This window comes from Rhinolophus hipposideros (genome assembly GCF_964194185.1).
Source record: "Rhinolophus hipposideros genome assembly, chromosome: X".
Lineage (NCBI taxonomy): Eukaryota > Metazoa > Chordata > Mammalia > Chiroptera > Rhinolophidae > Rhinolophus > Rhinolophus hipposideros.
In genome coordinates, this window is record NC_138046.1 from 112,478,655 (window position 1) to 112,496,868 (window position 18,214).

At 39.9% G+C, this 18,214-nt stretch overlaps 1 protein-coding gene across 3 annotated transcripts in view; it reads left to right on the top strand.

Moving 5' to 3' along the window:
- Window positions 1-18,214, top strand: part of SMPX (small muscle protein X-linked) — a 61,819-nt gene that overhangs the window by 4,157 nt on the left and 39,448 nt on the right. For all 3 annotated transcript variants that reach the window (XR_013992887.1, XM_081041672.1, XM_081041673.1), the window contains exons 3-4: window positions 11,744-11,830; window positions 17,755-17,903. Coding sequence is in view for 2 of the 3 variants with exons in the window: in XM_081041672.1 (XP_080897798.1) it covers window positions 11,744-11,830; window positions 17,755-17,889 (222 nt within the window). In the remaining variant the exon portion in view is untranslated. The remainder of the gene's footprint in view (window positions 1-11,743; window positions 11,831-17,754; window positions 17,904-18,214) is intronic.

Below are 18,214 nucleotides of genomic sequence, written 5' to 3' on the forward strand. Positions count from 1 at the left end.
TTTTGTGATTGTTTGCCCCTAACTGATGATTACCTTCAAGAAGAAAAGAAAGACTCATTTAAAGTACAATTGAGAAAGGATATAAGGCTGGTAAGATACAACTGAGAAGGGAGAAGCTATTTTTGTTTAATTGTGCTAAATTGTAAGACAAAGTTTATGAATGAGAATTAAATGATTTTTTTAACAAAAATGTAGTGTATGTTTTTTGATGTGTAAGTTTTTGACATGCTCATTGATAGGAATTAAAAATTCAATTTCCATTTTTATATCCAATTGAGTTTGTTGAGCCATCTGTTTAAAATACATCTTTCTGTAAATAATATCCTTTTCTTGTCACATGTTCTTCCCAAGGCTTGCGTATTTATAGTATCCTTTAAAGTACATACGCGAATATGTCTCATCAAGTCCTCCTAGCAAACAAATTCTTTGGTTATTTCAACTGACTTAAAAAGGGGAGAGGGAAGCAGGCATTTTAGAACACCAATATAATTGCGAAGATAACTTTTGACATTTGTTTTTACTCAATTTGTTACTTCTCTTAAGGGCTCTGTGTTTAACTTTCAAATGGCTCCCACACTGGGACACTGGCCACAAGACTTTATTGTAAAATTTCATCTTTCCTTTCTATCATCTGGGCTTTCTCTAAAGGAACCTTTAAATATTCCCCCCACCCTGGATTTTCTGAATACTGCAGAGCATGCAGCAGGTCCTGAATACTTTGCATCTGATGCACCATCAGGCCATAAACATATTCATAGGCAACTGACCGGTATTTTGGAGGGGCGTGAGCATGGCCAGGTTGTGGGGTTAGAAATCCTAGCACATGCTGGTGGTGGAGGTGGGTGGAGGGACAGATCTTTACTTGTCATGACTAATGCATAGTCTTAAATGGATGGGCTTCTTAAGTGGCAAGATGTACAACAACCTCTGGAAACCTGTCATAGAACAAACCACCAAGAAAGGGCCTATTGGAAAGAATTCAGCTCTGCATTGCCACGTTTGGCCCTCTAGTGTCCACCTAGTGAGTCTCTGACATAACCTGACATTGTTAGTGGAATTTATTTTGCCTCCTAGACCTTGAGCCTTTGAACGTTCTCTTTACCCAGCATAGCTATTAATGGCATGGACCTGAATGGCATGACCAGATTACTAGAGTTTGAACCCTTAATCCATTTTGTACTGGTGTGGGATCATGGGAAAATGATTTTACCTGCTTTCACCTCTCTGCCTCCTTTTCCACATCTGTAAAATGGGGATACTAATAGTACTCACCACTTAGGGCTACTCCTATGAAACGGTTAAAACTGCATAATAAGCCCTCATTAAGTGTCAACCATTATTGTAATGATTATCATTCAGGAATGCATTATGTTAAAGTGATGAGAAGTAATACCATTTAATCATTGCATTTGAAGCTCCCCAAGTGCTAAACATAAATTTCCTTTTTATTTTGCAGGACACAAAAACATAGTCATCTCAAGCTGCTTTGCTTCTCTTCCTTTTAAAGCTGAGAGTGTGTTGATTTTTCTTCCTTAGTGCTTCCCTCAATTTATACTGAAAATCCACTAGTGTTTTATCTATTAATTTTGACCTCGATATAGTTTTAGGTCTGTAATATTTAAAAAGTTGCTATTGACTAGTATCAATAGCTGTTATTATACTGCATTAAAAAAAGTCCATCCACTCTACCAGCAAAGGCAATACAGTGGCTCCTTATGGATGTGGTATTGCCTCTTTCAATATATTTCATGCCACACAAAAAGCCTAATTTAATACACCTTCAAATGAAATATTATTTCTTGTGGCTAAATTGGATCTGCACTATCTGATATTTTCCTATCATCTCTGCATTCACCTAAAGCAGGGTCCATTAAATAAAATATGAAAATGGTTACACTCTACAAAATGGCTTATAGCAGGAACATTACCTAGGGTATAGTCTTATCTGGAACAAATAGAAATCCCAATTGATGAGGGAGTGCCCTAGATGTGTAAATACCACTTGAGATCTTAAATGTTCTATTCAACACACTTTAGTTGCTTTTTCTTTTTATTAGGATCTTATCTCCAATTCAGTTGAACTGTCATTTCCTGGGTGCATACTTTATGCCAGGAACTGTGCTAAGTGGAAGCTATGCAAAGATGAATTGATACCTGATCACTGTGTCTGAGGAGCTTGTGGTCTCCAGGACTTACTAGCTGTGTGACTTTGGGCAAGTTGTTTATTCTCTTTGTGCCTTGGTTTCCTCATCTGTCAAGTGGGGCATTAATAACAGCACCGATCTCATAGGTTTGCTGTGAGGGTTAAATGAATTAATACATGTAAATGCTTAGGCCAGTGCCTGGCTCACTGAAATTGCTTAATAACTATTAGCCATTATCATCAATCATCATCATCATCATCATCTAGTTCAATGGTTCCCAAAGCGTGTTTCTTGGAATACTAGTTTCATGAGATGTTGTTAATTAAAGGGATCCATGATAAAGTGTTTAGGAAACACTACATTAAGCAAAGAATACGATCTTTATGCCACGGGATTTCTCAGAGCCCACAGCTTGCTAATGGCTTCATACATTCCCGTAATGTGTGCAATGTTTTCTAAACATGTTGGATTTTTTTCATGAGTATCTTGCAGGTTAGTATTTTGCAGTGTAAACTTCTAGAAATAATGACTTGGATCTCTATTTTTGTCTGAACTAAATGAACCTTAGCTACTGTTAACCATGCTTCTAACAGGCATTTAGGTAGTTGAATTACTAGACCTATGTGCATCAGACAACATGGAGCTAAACGGTTGCAAATCTCTGCCTCGCCACTCTGTGACCTTAGTTCAGTCTTAGTTTACCCTTCTGTAAAGTGGGGACAACCACACTACTTAACAGGATTGTTATAATGAATAAACAAAATAGTGTATGGCAACTGTCTGGTTTATAGCATACAAATTCCTAAAGAGATGACCCTTCTAACTATCCATGTAATGCAAGGGATGACCTTGCTTTCCCTTCAACTGGTTCCATCTTCTCCATGCCCCAGGATAAGAGGGTGGCCAGAAATAGACCCACCCTTAGAGGAGATGGACAATTGTCTTTCACATCTACATTGAAGAAGAGATGGCCTTTGAATTATAAGTGGATTCTATGTAAGTCTACATTTCTTTACGAGTTGTATTAATGAAATCTCTTTTATCCCAGGGGCATAAAAATATCCTGAAGGAGTCAGTTGATCCTTCCATAGCCTGGAGAGGGCCTTTGTCTCCTAAGCAACTGATAAGGCTCTATACAAGATGTTGGCAAACCTTTTCTGTCAAGAACCAGATAGTATGCCTTTTAGGATTTGCAGATCATTGGGTCTCTGTTCCAACTACTCAACTCTGCCGTTATAGCACAAAAGTAGCCATAAGCAATACATAAATGAATGAGGGTGGCTTTACACCTATGAAACTTTATTTACAAAGACAGGTGGCAGGTTAGATTTGGCCCATGGGCTGCAGTTTGCTGACCCCAGTTCTGTATTCTCCAGGTTGCATGTTAAATCCCACTGTTGATGGGAATGGAGTTGCAACCAAGGTAACATCAGCACACTAGGCCCAGTGGGTCTGATCCCTTCAGATGAAAGAATTTGATGTGACAGGTGGTGGGAAAAGCTAGAGCTGCTGAGAAATCTAATCCCATCAGCGATCTGCCCGGTGAGTCTCTCTAATGAGACCAAGTGACACTGGCCACTGGCAGCACCTGCTGTCCTTCCCCCTCCTCCGGAGTGGAACTCCTTTGGAAACCACCGTGGGTCTTTCCAGGGCCTCAGCCCACCCAGAGCTAATGTTTTTTGGGTTGTCAATGGTCCTTTCTCTCTACCGTTGATCACAGTGTAAGCTGAGTATTATTTGTCCTCACCCATGAGGTCTGAGAGCTTCATGGTTGAATAGAAAAAGAGTCCTGTGCCCTAGTCTTAGTTCTGGTCTGTTGACTTCACCTTCCCTCTCCCCCTCGCCCCGTCCTCGTGATCTGTACATGACCTCTAAACCTCTTTCCAGCTTCTAATGGTCTATGAACTTCTTGAGAATAACTTCCAAGGTTTATTATTAGGATGATAATAATAGTCACAGTTTCTTCAGGGTTTACTATGTACTTGGCACAGTGCAATGGGATTTCCACAGATTTTAATGAAAGGTTTGAAGAAGGGAAAGAACTTACCCAGGATCACATAGATTTTAAGTAAGAGTCAGGACTCAAGGTGTGTGATACCAAAGCCCATGTTTACAACCACCTTGCAATATTGTCTACTCATTACTTACCATCCCTGCCCTGGCACAGAGTGACAATGGAGGAGTTGGTACAGACCATCTAAAGGGTAATCATAAGTACTAATGCTACTTGAGGGACAATTACCATTTTATGGATGCTGGGTCCTCCTTTTTAAAGACCTCAATGACATTCAGAAAGAGTGTCAGCATTTCAGTGAGGAAGCTAATAGCCTATACTGATTAAAGTCATCTTAAATGCAAGTTGGCTAGGAGGAAAAGTACAATGTGACTCAATGACAAACGTGGTCTCAAAGTATAAATGACCATGGCTACTTAATTCCCACCTCTGCTTAACTGACTTAATCAAGCTGCTTGTCAAACTGAACCTAACTCCTTTATCATATGTTTTAAAGGAATGATTATATGAGCTCTGCGTCATTCGTGAGCATGTGGCTTCTTACCATGGGAAGTTTTCCGTTGTTACCCAATCCACGTGTAGAACAGAATATCGATGCCCCGACTTGTAGTACTTCTTTCCCTTCCCCAACCGTTATCTTTGCTCTTCCACTCTCCTGTTCCCCAGGGCATAACGTCTCATGGAAGAAGAAAACAGCCTGACAAAAATATTTACGTACAGGTGTTAGGGACTCTAAGTGTTTCCTGTCTAGGATTTCCAGTTTAAAAAAGATTCCCGATATATGACAAATCTTGGTACAAAGGAATAGACTATCACCACCCATGGTTGGTCGGTTAGTCAAATACATTGACTGAAGCTAAAAAGAATAATAATGATACATACCTTTGTTTAATATTTCATTGAAATTTCAAACAAAAAACTTTACTTTGCCACTTGTTTTAATGTACAGTTAAAGTCTTTTCTTTGACCATGAATCTACTGTTTCTTTCTTAGGTAAGCTACTACAATACATGGCTTACAATTTCCAAGGTTGGATTCTTTAAAGTATAATCAGAACTTGAATGTAGCAGTCTGACTATAGGGGTTTAGTGCTACCTCCTGCTGGTGATCTTTGCTGCTCAGGAGGCAAGCAGTCATACACTGGCTACAAGATGTCATGTTTCTGAGGCTGACATTCACAAGCACTTCAGAAATATAACCTGCCCCCAACCAATTGTACACATTATCTTAATAGCTGTACAGTACATTCCTGAAGTCTGCTTTTCCCTTGATGATTAGACTGCTGTTGAGTCATCCAGGAAATTACTAAAGGGAACAAAAAGTGTTGAGAACAGATAGAAAAAAAAAAAAAAGAGAGAAAACCTAGTATGAAACATCATGGGTGAAGAACAGTGGCTGAATGGGAGTTTCTCAAGTTGAGTTGGAAAGTTTTGTGTGTTCTGAATCTATTCTTCATTTCAAGAATCCCTAAAGACAAAGAAATTATGTATTCTAGTGATATAAAATTTTATTTGAAACTATCCTGTTTCCCCCCAAATAAGACCTAGCTGGACCATCAGCTCTAATGCGTCTTTTGGAGCAAAAATTAATAGAAGACCCGGTATTATTATATTATATTATATTATATTATATTATATTATATTATACCCGGTCTTATATTAAAACAAGACCGGGTCTTATATTACTTTTTGCTCCAAAAGACGCATTAGAGCTGATGGTCCGGCTAGGGCTTACTTTCGGGGAAACACGGTGGGTTGGACTATGTTTTAGTTGGTATGTGTGTGCATCTGTCTCTTGTGCTATCATATCACATAAGAATCTCATTTTCTAATCAGCTACTGAGAAAACACACTCTTTCTGAAAGTCTTCTGTGAAAGATGCTAGAAGTCTCAAAGTGCCATATCGGGGTCCATTCAGAGAACTAGGGCTGTAAGACTAGAAAAGTGCATAAAGAAATACTGCAAAATGCAGCCAACCCTATAGGGTTTCCTCTGCCCCTGTATGGGGGAGGCTATAGATTTGGGCAGGAGCTGCTGGGCACCTTTGAAAACTAAAGATAGAATCAGTGGGGAGTCATCTGAAACAAATATGCAAAGGGAGGAAACTCCAAAAGCCTTGGTACTAAAAGGAAATGGAGTGGGGATCAAAAGGGAGGGGGAGATAAGAGAACAATAACTGTAGAAAGCAAAGTGGGTTGGGATTGTCAGTACCCAGTAGCTGGCAGCTATCAGAATCCAACCCACTGGGGAAAGAAGATGTCATTCCATTGTAAGTTGTACAGGAGTGGCTGTGGAGGGAATATTGTTTCCAGAATCCTTGGGCTCAAAGCCTGGAGCCAAGCAGAACAATACAAATAATTAAGGGAGTAGTGGAATTAACTTACAGGGAATTCTCTCTGCTTTTCTTCACCTGGTGAGATCAAGTGTAGTATTCATTTCACATCAGATAGGTCTATTATCAGGGAACTGTATCCTGTTCTGGCAAAAGATGATCTAGTAGATTTTTTCCATTCCCAACTTCGAGGATGTAACAAATTATGTATAGCTTGGGAAAGTGATGCACTGGGTCTGCTGCGTCAGCAGTGTGGGGGCTAAAAAAGAAAAATCAATACTTTTATTCCTGTCTTCTAAGTTCTTCTAGCTGGGCTAATAATCAAATTAACAGAGACAGATTAACAGGAGAAAATCAAATTTTAATATATGTGCATGGGGAATTCATATTAGCATGAAAATTCCAAAGACAGTAGTGAGGCAACATTGAATATAAAAGATATTGTGGACAAAGAAGAAAGGGGTATTAGATTTCAGAAGTGAGAACGAGCAATTTACTGGTGTTAAGGAAGAGCCCAACATATACATACATGGCAGGAACATTCTTGCTGAACAGCATTTTAAGATCTCCTTTCTTTCCTTGTGGGTCTCTTGGGCAGGAAGCGGGGAGGTCAAAGGTTATTTCTGAGTCTTGTTTCTTTCTTTCTTTAAGACTGTAAAAATGCACAGATCTGTAATAAAAGAATTGGCTGTACTGAGGCTTTTTCTTAATAAACAGCTTAAAATCAATACTCCAAAAAGGCAACTTCAGGGTGGCAAAACTTTGGTTCCCTTCAGGGGCATATTTAAAAATATCTAAGATGAATAAACCTCAAGGAAAGAAAAGAAATGCAAGGAAATGTGTTACAAAGGGAAAAAACAAAAGCCTGCTTCCTTTACATTTATACAGATTCTATATAGAGAAGGAAGTCCAACCTTATATAAACTCTAGGTCATTAATGTTAGATTTTTTTTCCTGTTTGTTAGTTTTTTCATAAAAATGTAGCTCATATTCCAAACTCATTTTGAGTAGCAAATAACACGCCCAATTTGCAGCTGGAAAAACTGAGTCATTGAGAAGGCATTTTATTTGTGTTCAGAGCAAGTCAGTGAAAGAGACAAGAATATGACACAACTCTGGCTGATGGAATAAAAGCAGAGCTACAGGTCTATGTATTTTTATCAATTTCAGGTTATAAGTTATTTTTCTTATGGCTATAATTTAGTCTCTAATTTGTCACTCAAATATCACCACACTACAATTATATTAATGAATCATTTCTAATCATTTACAAGCACTCCTCTGACACTCCCTTAAAGTGTACATTAATGATTGGATACTTGACATGTTTTTAGGCTGCTTTGGATCCTGTCAATATTTGCTGTCAAAAAACCCATTTAGGTTCCTCGTTTCTTACATGATGCCTTAAAGATGAAAAAGCATCAAGTCAGTTAGTCAATGGCTCATTTTTTAACGTGGCATTTCTTTGACATCTATTCTGAAATTATTCATTTAGTGTGCTCCTTTCGAAGGCCATTCTCAAAGTGTAAGTCTGCGATTTTAGCGCTAGTTTTGAGAAGTTCAGAGTGACTAGAGCTAACTTTGGTCAAGTGAAAAGAGCTCTTTGAGGACTGGTTTGATAAAGTGAAAGGTATGTCCCTAAGGTCGGGCAGCTTCCATTTGGAATCCTGGCTTGTCCTTGAACTGTTTGTGTGACCTTGAGCAAATGATCTAATCTTGTCGAGGGTCAGTTTCTTCATAAGTAAAACAAAGATGATAGTCTGAACCTTAGAAGTTTGTTGTGAGGACGTGGGTATTGTGATGACTACGCTGAATCTTGGGGTTTTGTGGTGGATAAGGTAGTTTGTGGTGGATGGGGTGACCCAACTCTGCCACTTATTTGTTAAACACACATTCATTAGCAAGCATAAAACTGTTTATACAGTCTGTCTGAGAGCTTGGTGAAGCCTCAGCTCTTGTCCCTTTAAGTGGTCCTAGTGACTGTCACCTCACATAAAAGGTTCACGTGAGGCAGGTGGGGATTCTGACATCCTTAGTTGGCAGCAGCCAGCTGGAAATTTTCATTATCAATGACTGGAGACAGGCCTGTTTGGGGATCACTCCTTGAGCTCTGTCTCTGAAGATGCAAGCTACAGGTATCAGATTCTTACCTCTGTTCAGCAGGATGGGGATTGTCTCTAAAATATTTTAACCAATCCATATATCTTAACCACCTCTAATTTCATCAGTAAAAGCTATTTCTAACATTCATTCCATTGTTTCACCTATTGTTGACATTTCTTCAAACATCAAGGTCTCACGTGTTGGTGGAGCCATGGCTAACAGAAACACTTGATATAACAATCTCGGGAATGTGGTCTTAGTGATATTTTAGCACCTAACCACCCCAGGAGGATGAAATCCCAATTAGAGCAATAGAGTTCCCCAGAGTTGCAGTTTAAACCAACCTGCACATATAAAATATCACACTGTCTATGCTAAAGTGTGTAAAATAAATCCTAGACATCTTAGCAATGGGCAAAGTAAATATTTTAAATACATGTCAATATTCATCCACTTAGGGATGATCTCCGTCAGTGGTTATTAGTTTGGCTCTCCAAGTTCCAAGGAACTGCTCATGGCCCAGCACTTGGGGGAAGCTGATGGGGTCTGGGCTGCCTACCCCTTAGCCAGAGCAGCTCCACCTCTACCTACTTTGCATTTTAGACGTTCTCACAATACTTTACTTGAAGGAAGGTTTCCATGGCTAAGAGGTTTGAAAACCATTGACGAAGCCTAACATTCGTATTACAAGTGGGGAAGATGAGATCCAGAGCAGTTGTCACTTTTTCAAGTACAGAGAAGCTGTAGCATCTCACAGCATTGGGCTCTTTTCACTACCGCAAACAACCCATGTATCATGGAGAGGCCACATGCATTGCTAAAATTAATCTCTGAGCAAGAAAAAGTGGTATTCCCATAGCATGTCCTTCATTGACCCATTATCCTGGATGACTTTTACATGTTCCTTTACCGAAAACTACAACCTACTATAGAGCATACACACTTGATTAAATGGGTTAGTTTAGCAATCAAGTCTGTCAGAAATAATGTTAACTTGAATTCACCATTGCGAAGATGCCCTCTGTAGATGCTTAATAAATGGGTCAGGGTAGTGGTGATGTAATTAAACTTTTACCTGGTTAACCTTCTCCCAAATAGTCCCTATATCACCTTTTCCTCTCTTTTATCCAAACTGTCTGTACTAATGAAAACAGTTATTGGTTCAATAGAGACCATCTTCTGTGGGTCTTATTATATTGTTTTGATCTTTTGTCAGGGCCCTAATGATATTTCATCTAATCTATGACATTGTCAATTATAAAATACTATTATTTTATGTCCTGCTAAGAAATAAAACAAATATGCCAATTAAAATGTTAGGATACCATTGGTTGTAAGACACATTCTGATTTCAGAGATATTAAAAGAGGTACCTGTTGGAATTCAGTTAGTATGATACCATATTTGCCACCATATAAGACATATTTTCCCCTTTGTCTTACATTCCCTCCTTCTCCCACTCTAAGCCACCCGTATTTCCATTAAGCAAAGGAATAGCATAGAAAGATCAGCCTTAGGTTTTCCAAAATGCTTCGCCCTAAAATTGTGCTGTACTTATATTTTAGCATATGTGGTACATACTGACCAAAAATATTTCTTGGCTTCTTGGCCCTAGGAATGGTGAAGTACCTCTCTTTACATCTACCACAAGCCTTTTGGATCTGTTTCCTTTTTGTGGGATCAGCATTATTCTAGTAGGGTAGGGAGTTTTAAAGCCCCTAGGTGGAAAAAGTAACTTCTTGCTCTCGGGAGCAGAACACAGACCCGCCATATTGCCTGAACATGGACATTGGATACTTCCTGTGTCTGGAGTTAAACATTCCCCTGGCAATAGATTTCATTATCAAGCAGTTCCAAATGGACCCTAACACACTTCCTAATAATTTCATTTGGTGTGGTACCAAAAGTGTCCAAACTGTGTCATAAGGTAAAATATTTTACTCCCTCTGCTCAGGCATCATTTTTATCAAAATGCAATTTCAACTTCTCAAGCCCACATATCCAATTACTCATAATGCAATGCTTCATCTCACGTGGAAAAAACATTTATGTTCTACTTAAATAAAAGCTTTAATGCTTTTTTTATGTGAGTGATACTCCTGGTTGAAGATGTTTTTGGTCTGCATTAAACATTCTTGCCTTTTGGTATCAGATGAAATAAGGACAAAATTCAAATTTTTTTTTCTGGCCACTCACGCTGTCTGCCGGCCACTCATGGCTGCACACGGTAGCCCACAGCCGCTCATGTAGACCTCCAGCTGCTCATGGCAACCCAGCTCCAGGGAAAGACGTTATTCACAATCTTAGCTGTAGAGGGCGCACCTCACTGGCCCCTGTGGGAATCGAACCGGCGACCTCGGTGTTAGGAGCACGGTGCTCCAACCACCTCAGCCACCGGCTGGCCCCAAAATTCAAATTTACATACTCTCTTCCCCAAGTTCAAATTACTGTGTCAGTACATTCCTTGCACAATTTAATGTTTAGCATAGTTCATGTTTACTAGAAGGTATTTTTTTCTTAACTGTAGTTGGATATTCGTATGTCACTTTAATAAAGGACAAGAATCTATGAACTGTAATACCAATGAACTTGACTTTCCAGCACTCTGTTTACACATTGGTGTGTTGGGAAGAAGGCAGAAGATTGTCAATTACAGAGCCTTAAGGAAGTGCTGGAACAGCTCTAGGACATTATGGAAAAGGGGAGGCGGTTTAGGAGGTGTGATTGGCCCCCTCTGATGGTAAATCTGAAGGAACTTGAAGGAGGGCTAAGGTGTGGGATGGCTTCTGTAAATGCTATCTCCTTCTTTCCTATCATTATGTGTTCCTTCCTTATCCCAGAGACAGGAAAATATTAAGCACCACAGGAGGGTAACAGCTAGAACAAATTGTCTTCAACTTCTTCCATCCAACAGAGAATTGTGAAATCACTACACAGACCTAAGGATGAGTACCAGAAATATGTAACAAATGGAAGTCAAATTTTCCTTTGCATATTTTTGTACTGTCATTACACAATTTTCTGGAGGTACAAAGCTTTAAAGATGTACTTTTCAGATGCGTTTTTTTTCCCTCAAAATGATTACCGTCTCAGAATGTCATTGCAATTTCTTACTTTTCTTGAGCTAAATCTACCCTGTTTTCTCTTTTAGGCAAATATTAATATCCCAATGGGAGCCTTTCGGCCAGGAGCTGGGCAACCCCCCAGAAGAAAAGAATGTACTCCGGAAACAGAGGAGGTGAGGAAAACTTAGCTGGCAGAGCTCAGCACTGTCTTTCTCCTCCAAAATCCTGATTAGAGTGGGGCAGAGGCAAGGTGAAGGCCGGCTCTCCAGGACAAGGGAGGGCACAAATGGATGTAGGTCAAGAAGCTATCACATAGTATATACATTCCTTTGGTTGTCTTACTCAATCAACCATGAATTTCCCTTCAGCTGAATTTTAAGTGCTGACAGTTACTTGAAGATGATGAGTTTTAACATGTAGTATGTGGACTGATTGTGTGTGCCTGTGTGTGTCTGCGTGTGGGGGTGTGTGGAGGGGAGCATAGCCTCTCAGATGCTGTTGGTCCATGACAGTCCCTAGCTTCGTAAGTTTTCACTCTGGAGCTTTTATTGAACCGAGCAGGTTGTATTTAGTACAGGTTCTGACGAGTGATGAACCCCAGTGGGAGCACAGGTAATAAGCACGTTAAATTACTTGTGGGTTCAAACAAAAAGCCCCAATCTCTGGGTATTTCCTTGGAAAACAGGACTTTGCAAGGAAGTCCATCAATTTTGGTATTTTTTCCTCCCTCTAATTCTTTACCTCTCCTCCATATTCAAATACCTGGTCTTCAAAAATGGAGACTAAAATTAATAATGAGTACAATAAATAAAGTTCTCTTCCCAAATGTTTATATTTCTCCCCCAATTGTGACTTTTCTCATGAAGGTCTGATTCTGAAAAAAAATTATTAAGGTTTTGGGGTATGTCAGCACAAAACAAGTAACATGGAATTAAATAAAGTCACAGGGTATAGCAAACTGCATTTTATTGTTTTAAAAAGGTAAAAGGCTTTTTGAACTTTTTCATGTGACATTTTGGGTATTTGTCCTAAAAGGACACCTATCATCATTTCAACGTTTCCTAATAAAACTTTGGTTGTCCCTCATCTAACCTGTTTTCCCACATAGATAATTCTTGACATGGTCTTAAGTTAGTGGTGCCAGTCTCCTATCAATAGAAAGATAATTTTTGTAAGGAGGAGATGGAGTGTTTGAGTGATATCACCACGTTCTGGAACTTCAGCCACTAAATTACCTTTGATAAGCAAAAATTTAGAACATTCAAGTTGAAAAGACTCAGCCCTATCCTTTTCTTATGATGCATAATCTCCAGTTCTAATGCTGCTAATTTGGCAGTCCAGTTAACTCATGATCGTGAGCTCTCCCTCTGGGACTCTGGTCAAGTATTTCTGAGTCTATGTCTGCAAAATACGACCCCCTCCATTCCGCAGGGGCTCACTGTGAGAAAAGAGCTGGTGATATAACAACATGGCATAGCCTAGCAGGTATTCAATAAATGATTGTTCAGTTGATCTAATTATCCAATTTTCATGAAGGACTATTTGGCCTATTACTTTGTGTGTTGTAAGAAAAAGGCATGGGGAGGTAGAAGGGAGGGCAGTGGAATTCTTTCTACACCTCCACTGATCTGTAATTAGATTTTCTTCCTGTGTTTCCTCTTAAGCTGTGTCTGTCACTACCAGGACAATCAGTGGGAAGGTAGCGTGACCCTCTTTTCTTACTAATGTAACTGATGTAACAGTTGTGTTGGAGGCTTAAATCTCCACTTCCATCTGGTACAGAGGGCCCTCTCCTCCACACATGTCCTAGTTAGGGGTTTGAGGAAGCATTTTGCTTTCACTCCTGCCTTGTCCCCAGTCTGATGGTTTCAGCATATTCTAAAACAGCCAAGCGCTGATACAACCTGGTTTGTGAACTACTCTATGACCAGCAACATATACAAATGGCCAACCAGTATTCTTCGCAGGATGGAAGGGAATGAGGTATCTACAGAGACACCAGGAGTATTTCTTGAACTGAGCTAAACCTTTCTCTTGGGGCTCATGGATCAGGAAGGAGGTGTTAGGGATTGTATTCCCTTTACTGTAAGAGCAAAAACGATCCCCTGGGACTTGTGGGTCTTAGGGAAGAGTGGGATCTAATGACTCAAGTTCTGGGCTGGATCTTAGAATAAGTTTTTCATGGAAACCACATTTAAGGAGAGCAGTTAGGCAGCTTGGCTTGGCTACAAGGTGGGTTAAGTAGGATTTTTGTGGACTCACTTGAGGCCCCAGCCACCTTTTGTGACATAGTTTGAATGGGAAAATGGAATCTGAATTCCAAATAACATAGAGCCATACTTTTTATTATTATGCAGTTTGCAAACTTGGACTTGCTTATGCTCTTAGATTTTGGATTTGTTACCTAGCCTTGCATTAAGATAATCACTAGATAAAGTGGAGATCAAAATATAGCATCCCTGAATGGACAGGCCACATTTACCACAGCTAGTAGCTCCTCCATCTCAATCTTGGACACCATCTCAGACATGAAGAAGAGGGTGTACCTCAGCAGGAAGCAAGGATAAGCCTTTGGCCAGTTGACAAGGCCTGTGAGCACTGGCTGGATCTCCAACCCCCTATGGTCTCCATGAGCCCTTTGCTCTGCTCACAGAGCTGGAGTGCACTCTCCGTCCACTCTGCCCAGCCAGAGCTTGGCATGTATCCAACATAGAGGCCTTACAGCCAAATCCTAATAAGCACGGCTGGTCTTTTGTATAACACAAGGCAGCTGCTTGCTTGAAGTGATTTGAAGGGTATTGACAAGCCCCTACTCTGCCTTCCAAATGTCTCTTTTGACTGAAATTCCATGATTAGTAAGGCACAAAATAGCACACTGGGATTTTCTGTTAATTATTGCCCTCTCCATCTGGTCCCTTTACAAGATGCAAACACACAATTAAATTCTGGTCCCAACACATCCTAGCTGTGTGGCTGTTGTGCTTCAGGTTCATCAACTGTAAAATAGGCATAATAATAGTACCAGATTTATAGGTTGATGTGAGGATTAGTTAGTACATGTCACTTAGAGTAGCTAACAATGTAAGTGTTTGCTGCTATTATTACATCTTCAGTGTTTGAGCACGAATGAGTACATCAGACTGCATTGACCACACAGAAGAGTTGAGGGGAAAACTCAGTAGGGCATCTGGTAGTGAAGAGGGAGATGAAGGTTAGAGAGCTGGAAAATGTTTCACCATTGAGCCAAATTTTACAAATACTCCATCACCCCCAAAGTGAACATTTCCCTTGATAACAGCCATTCCTGAAACTGGGAATTGTCTGGGGCTGATAAGCCTTCTCTACAGCTCTTTTTATCTAAACCAAAGAATGTCTCCCATGTCCTTTCTCAATTCAAATATCTACTTACAAAAGAAAAAAAAGAAAAAAACGTACTTATTAGTCAAATGGGGCCATCTGGAACCCTACTTGTTCATGCCTTAATTTATCATAATTCTTATAATATCAAATCATAGAAGAAATAGAATCTGATTGCCATTATTTTGAAAAGATGAGAGAAGATTCAGTTAAGAATATGCACCACCACTAACCCCTTTCCTGAGTCAATATCATATTATCTACTTATTAAATACATCTACTTATAATTTTCTACTACATGTAACCTTACCAAAACAAGTGCCAAGAAGCTTACCTTGATAAACAAAACAAAACAATGCGTTGAGGTTTTAATACCTTGAAAAGAAAGTGCCTAATAATAAATCTTATCATCCTATATCTGTGTGTATTCACATAATACATTTTTGCACAGACACATAACGACACACATTGGCTTTATATGTTAAATGTGCCAATATAGCGCACTTCGGTATTACAAAGATAGTGAACGTGACTTACCTGGGAACTTAATGGAAGGAATTGGACACGTTTTTCTCCTCCGTGCTTCCTTATTAAGATTCACCCACCTAACAACCATGGGAACATTTATCAGTGAGGAAACATTTTTCATTTCACTGCTACAGATATTTAAAAAAAAAATCACTTCATAGCCCTGTTTAAAATTTCTTTCCAAAAGCCCAGCAAAAAACAGTTTGGAATACCCGGTCCTCCAAGTGGAGGTTTAGCAGTTTTAATTATTTCTTCTAAGCCTTCACTTATAAATGATGAATGTGCATACATGAAAGGAAGCCAAGCCTATGGCTCTGTACATTGACTTGGGGAAACAATATTTTCCAGATATTTACAACAGGCACACTCTACATTGAATTACTTTATCATTTTGTGTGGCCGACACATTTGCTATTTTATCAGCACTGTGCCCGATTCAAAGAAAATGACTCTAGGAAAAACCATTAGCCCTTAGTAGAGAAATAGCACCTCAATATTTTATATTTCTACTCATCCCCTCAAATAAGCAATTTAAAAACATTTCTATAAAGAACAGGTCTACCAAGTTAGAGTTTGGGAAGCTTGAACACTTTCTTCCCTTTCCCTTTAGGGTCTAAATAATTTGAGAACTAGATGTAGGAGCCAGATGGGGGCATAGCATCAGCTTTAATACCCATTACAGGGCTGCCTAGTTAGGCTGGCAATGAGTGTGGGCATAGGGCTGGAACCTAAGGCAAACATGGGGTCTCTTACTCTTTTCCCCCAGAACTGTATTGGTTCAACCAGTTGTTGGCCTAACAGGCTGAGTTCTTCCAGTCTCACATTGGGACTGTGTTAGTTTGGGTCCTTCAAGAAGCAGACCCAAAGATGGGATTAGATGTGCAAAATATGTATTGGGGAAAACACTCCTAAGGAAAATGGGAGGGTCATCAGATAGTGATACAGGTGAAGGAAAGTTGGACAGAGGGTTGGGTGGAAGCGTCTTAGACCTCAGTGCTGTTCTAAGGAAACTTCTCAAGCCGAAGTTCCTTCCAGAGGAGTCCCATGTCTCCCAGGAATGGACCTGCCTTAGGATCCTGTGGCACTCAGTCATTGGCCACAAGCAGCCGTGGGAAGTGTGACCTCAGTGTGGTGATGGGCGGGTTTCAGGGTGAAGCAGCTGGGGCCATCATTCAATTACCCTCCGAGCAGGAAACCGATCTGAGAGGTGTGTTCTTGTGGCTGCCAGGGTGATCAAATGTTCCTTCAACACCTTCCTTCCAGAGCCGAAGAGAACATTCCTCTGACCTCTAGCAAATTCGAGGAATGAGCTAACAAAAACAACTTTCTTCTGTAGTAGTGAGTTGGGAGTTCTAGGAGCCACACACAGCAACTGATCTTACTGTTTTACATTCACTGTAATATGTTTTTGGTGTATGTACATACAGGCATAAATTTGTCACTATAGTACATTCTCAGGGTTAATCAGATAAACAACGAAAGACAAGTATGCGTGTGCACTTCTGCACTAGGCATTGGAGGAACCACACAAAAAAAGTATAGAATGTGGTCCTACCCTAAAGCTACAACAAAATAAAAACACAAAATGATAGGAAATTTAAAATACTTTTCAAAGCAGGAGGGGAGAGCTGGGCCTCCTCTGTCGTTCCATCTTATCACACCCATATTCAAAGAGGTTTTGCTTATGTGAATTTCAGTTTGTTTATGCTTCCCAGAGATGTCATTGGAACAAAGGCCAGCAGTCACTGCACCCTCCAGAAAACATTTGAAAATTCCTGGACTAAGTCATTCTTAGAGCCAGCCATACACTAATAGTCCACAAATTTCTGCTCTTCAGGCATATTATGATTGTATGATACCAAATTAAATTTGATCTTATAAGATTCTTGTCTTCGAAACATGAATCCTTCTAACTAGTGGTAATTTTTATTAGTAATCAGACACTGAACAGCACTCTGGTGTTTTCTAAATCACGTGGAAATTACTTGCTTTCTTCTTCCAACTTTATTCCACATTCCTCTACAAACTTCAGGAGACCTTCTTGAAACTCTGAGGGTGTTCCAACAGCACAAGAAAAAGTCACTCTGCTAGAATTAGACTCTGACATTACTGTTGCTTTGATTTTTGTCTGCTTCATGTCCATAACCCAGACAGACGAAAAGTCTTTCAGAAAGCTGAATCTCTCTTCTTTCTTTCTTTTCTTTCTCTTCAGGGTGCTCCTCCCACTTCGGATGAGGAGAAGAAGCCAATTCCAGGAGCGAAGAAACTTCCAGGACCTGCGGTCAACCTATCGGAGATCCAGAATATTAAAAGTGAACTGAAATATGTCCCCAAAGCTGAACAGTAGTTGGAAGAATAAAGGTGAGTGAAAAACCTTTTCCTTTGTCTCAAAAAGACCACTATAAAAATGGTTTAAGGAAGCCTTCCACAGAAGGAGTCTGGAATTCCAGAAGCATTTAAGTATCTGGGCCTTCTGTTTAGACCAGTATTTCTGGGGCAAAGGTTTTCTGGTATGTAAAGCCGAGCTTTGGAGCCTGTCTTATTCTGTAACCAGTCAGAGACACATTGAGGATGTTTGCCTGCCATCGCCTTTCTGGTCACCTTCTTAGTTGGGGAGAGGAAAGATGCTCGAGAGGGCGCCTTGAAGAGCTTTTGATCTTGGGGGCCAGGGA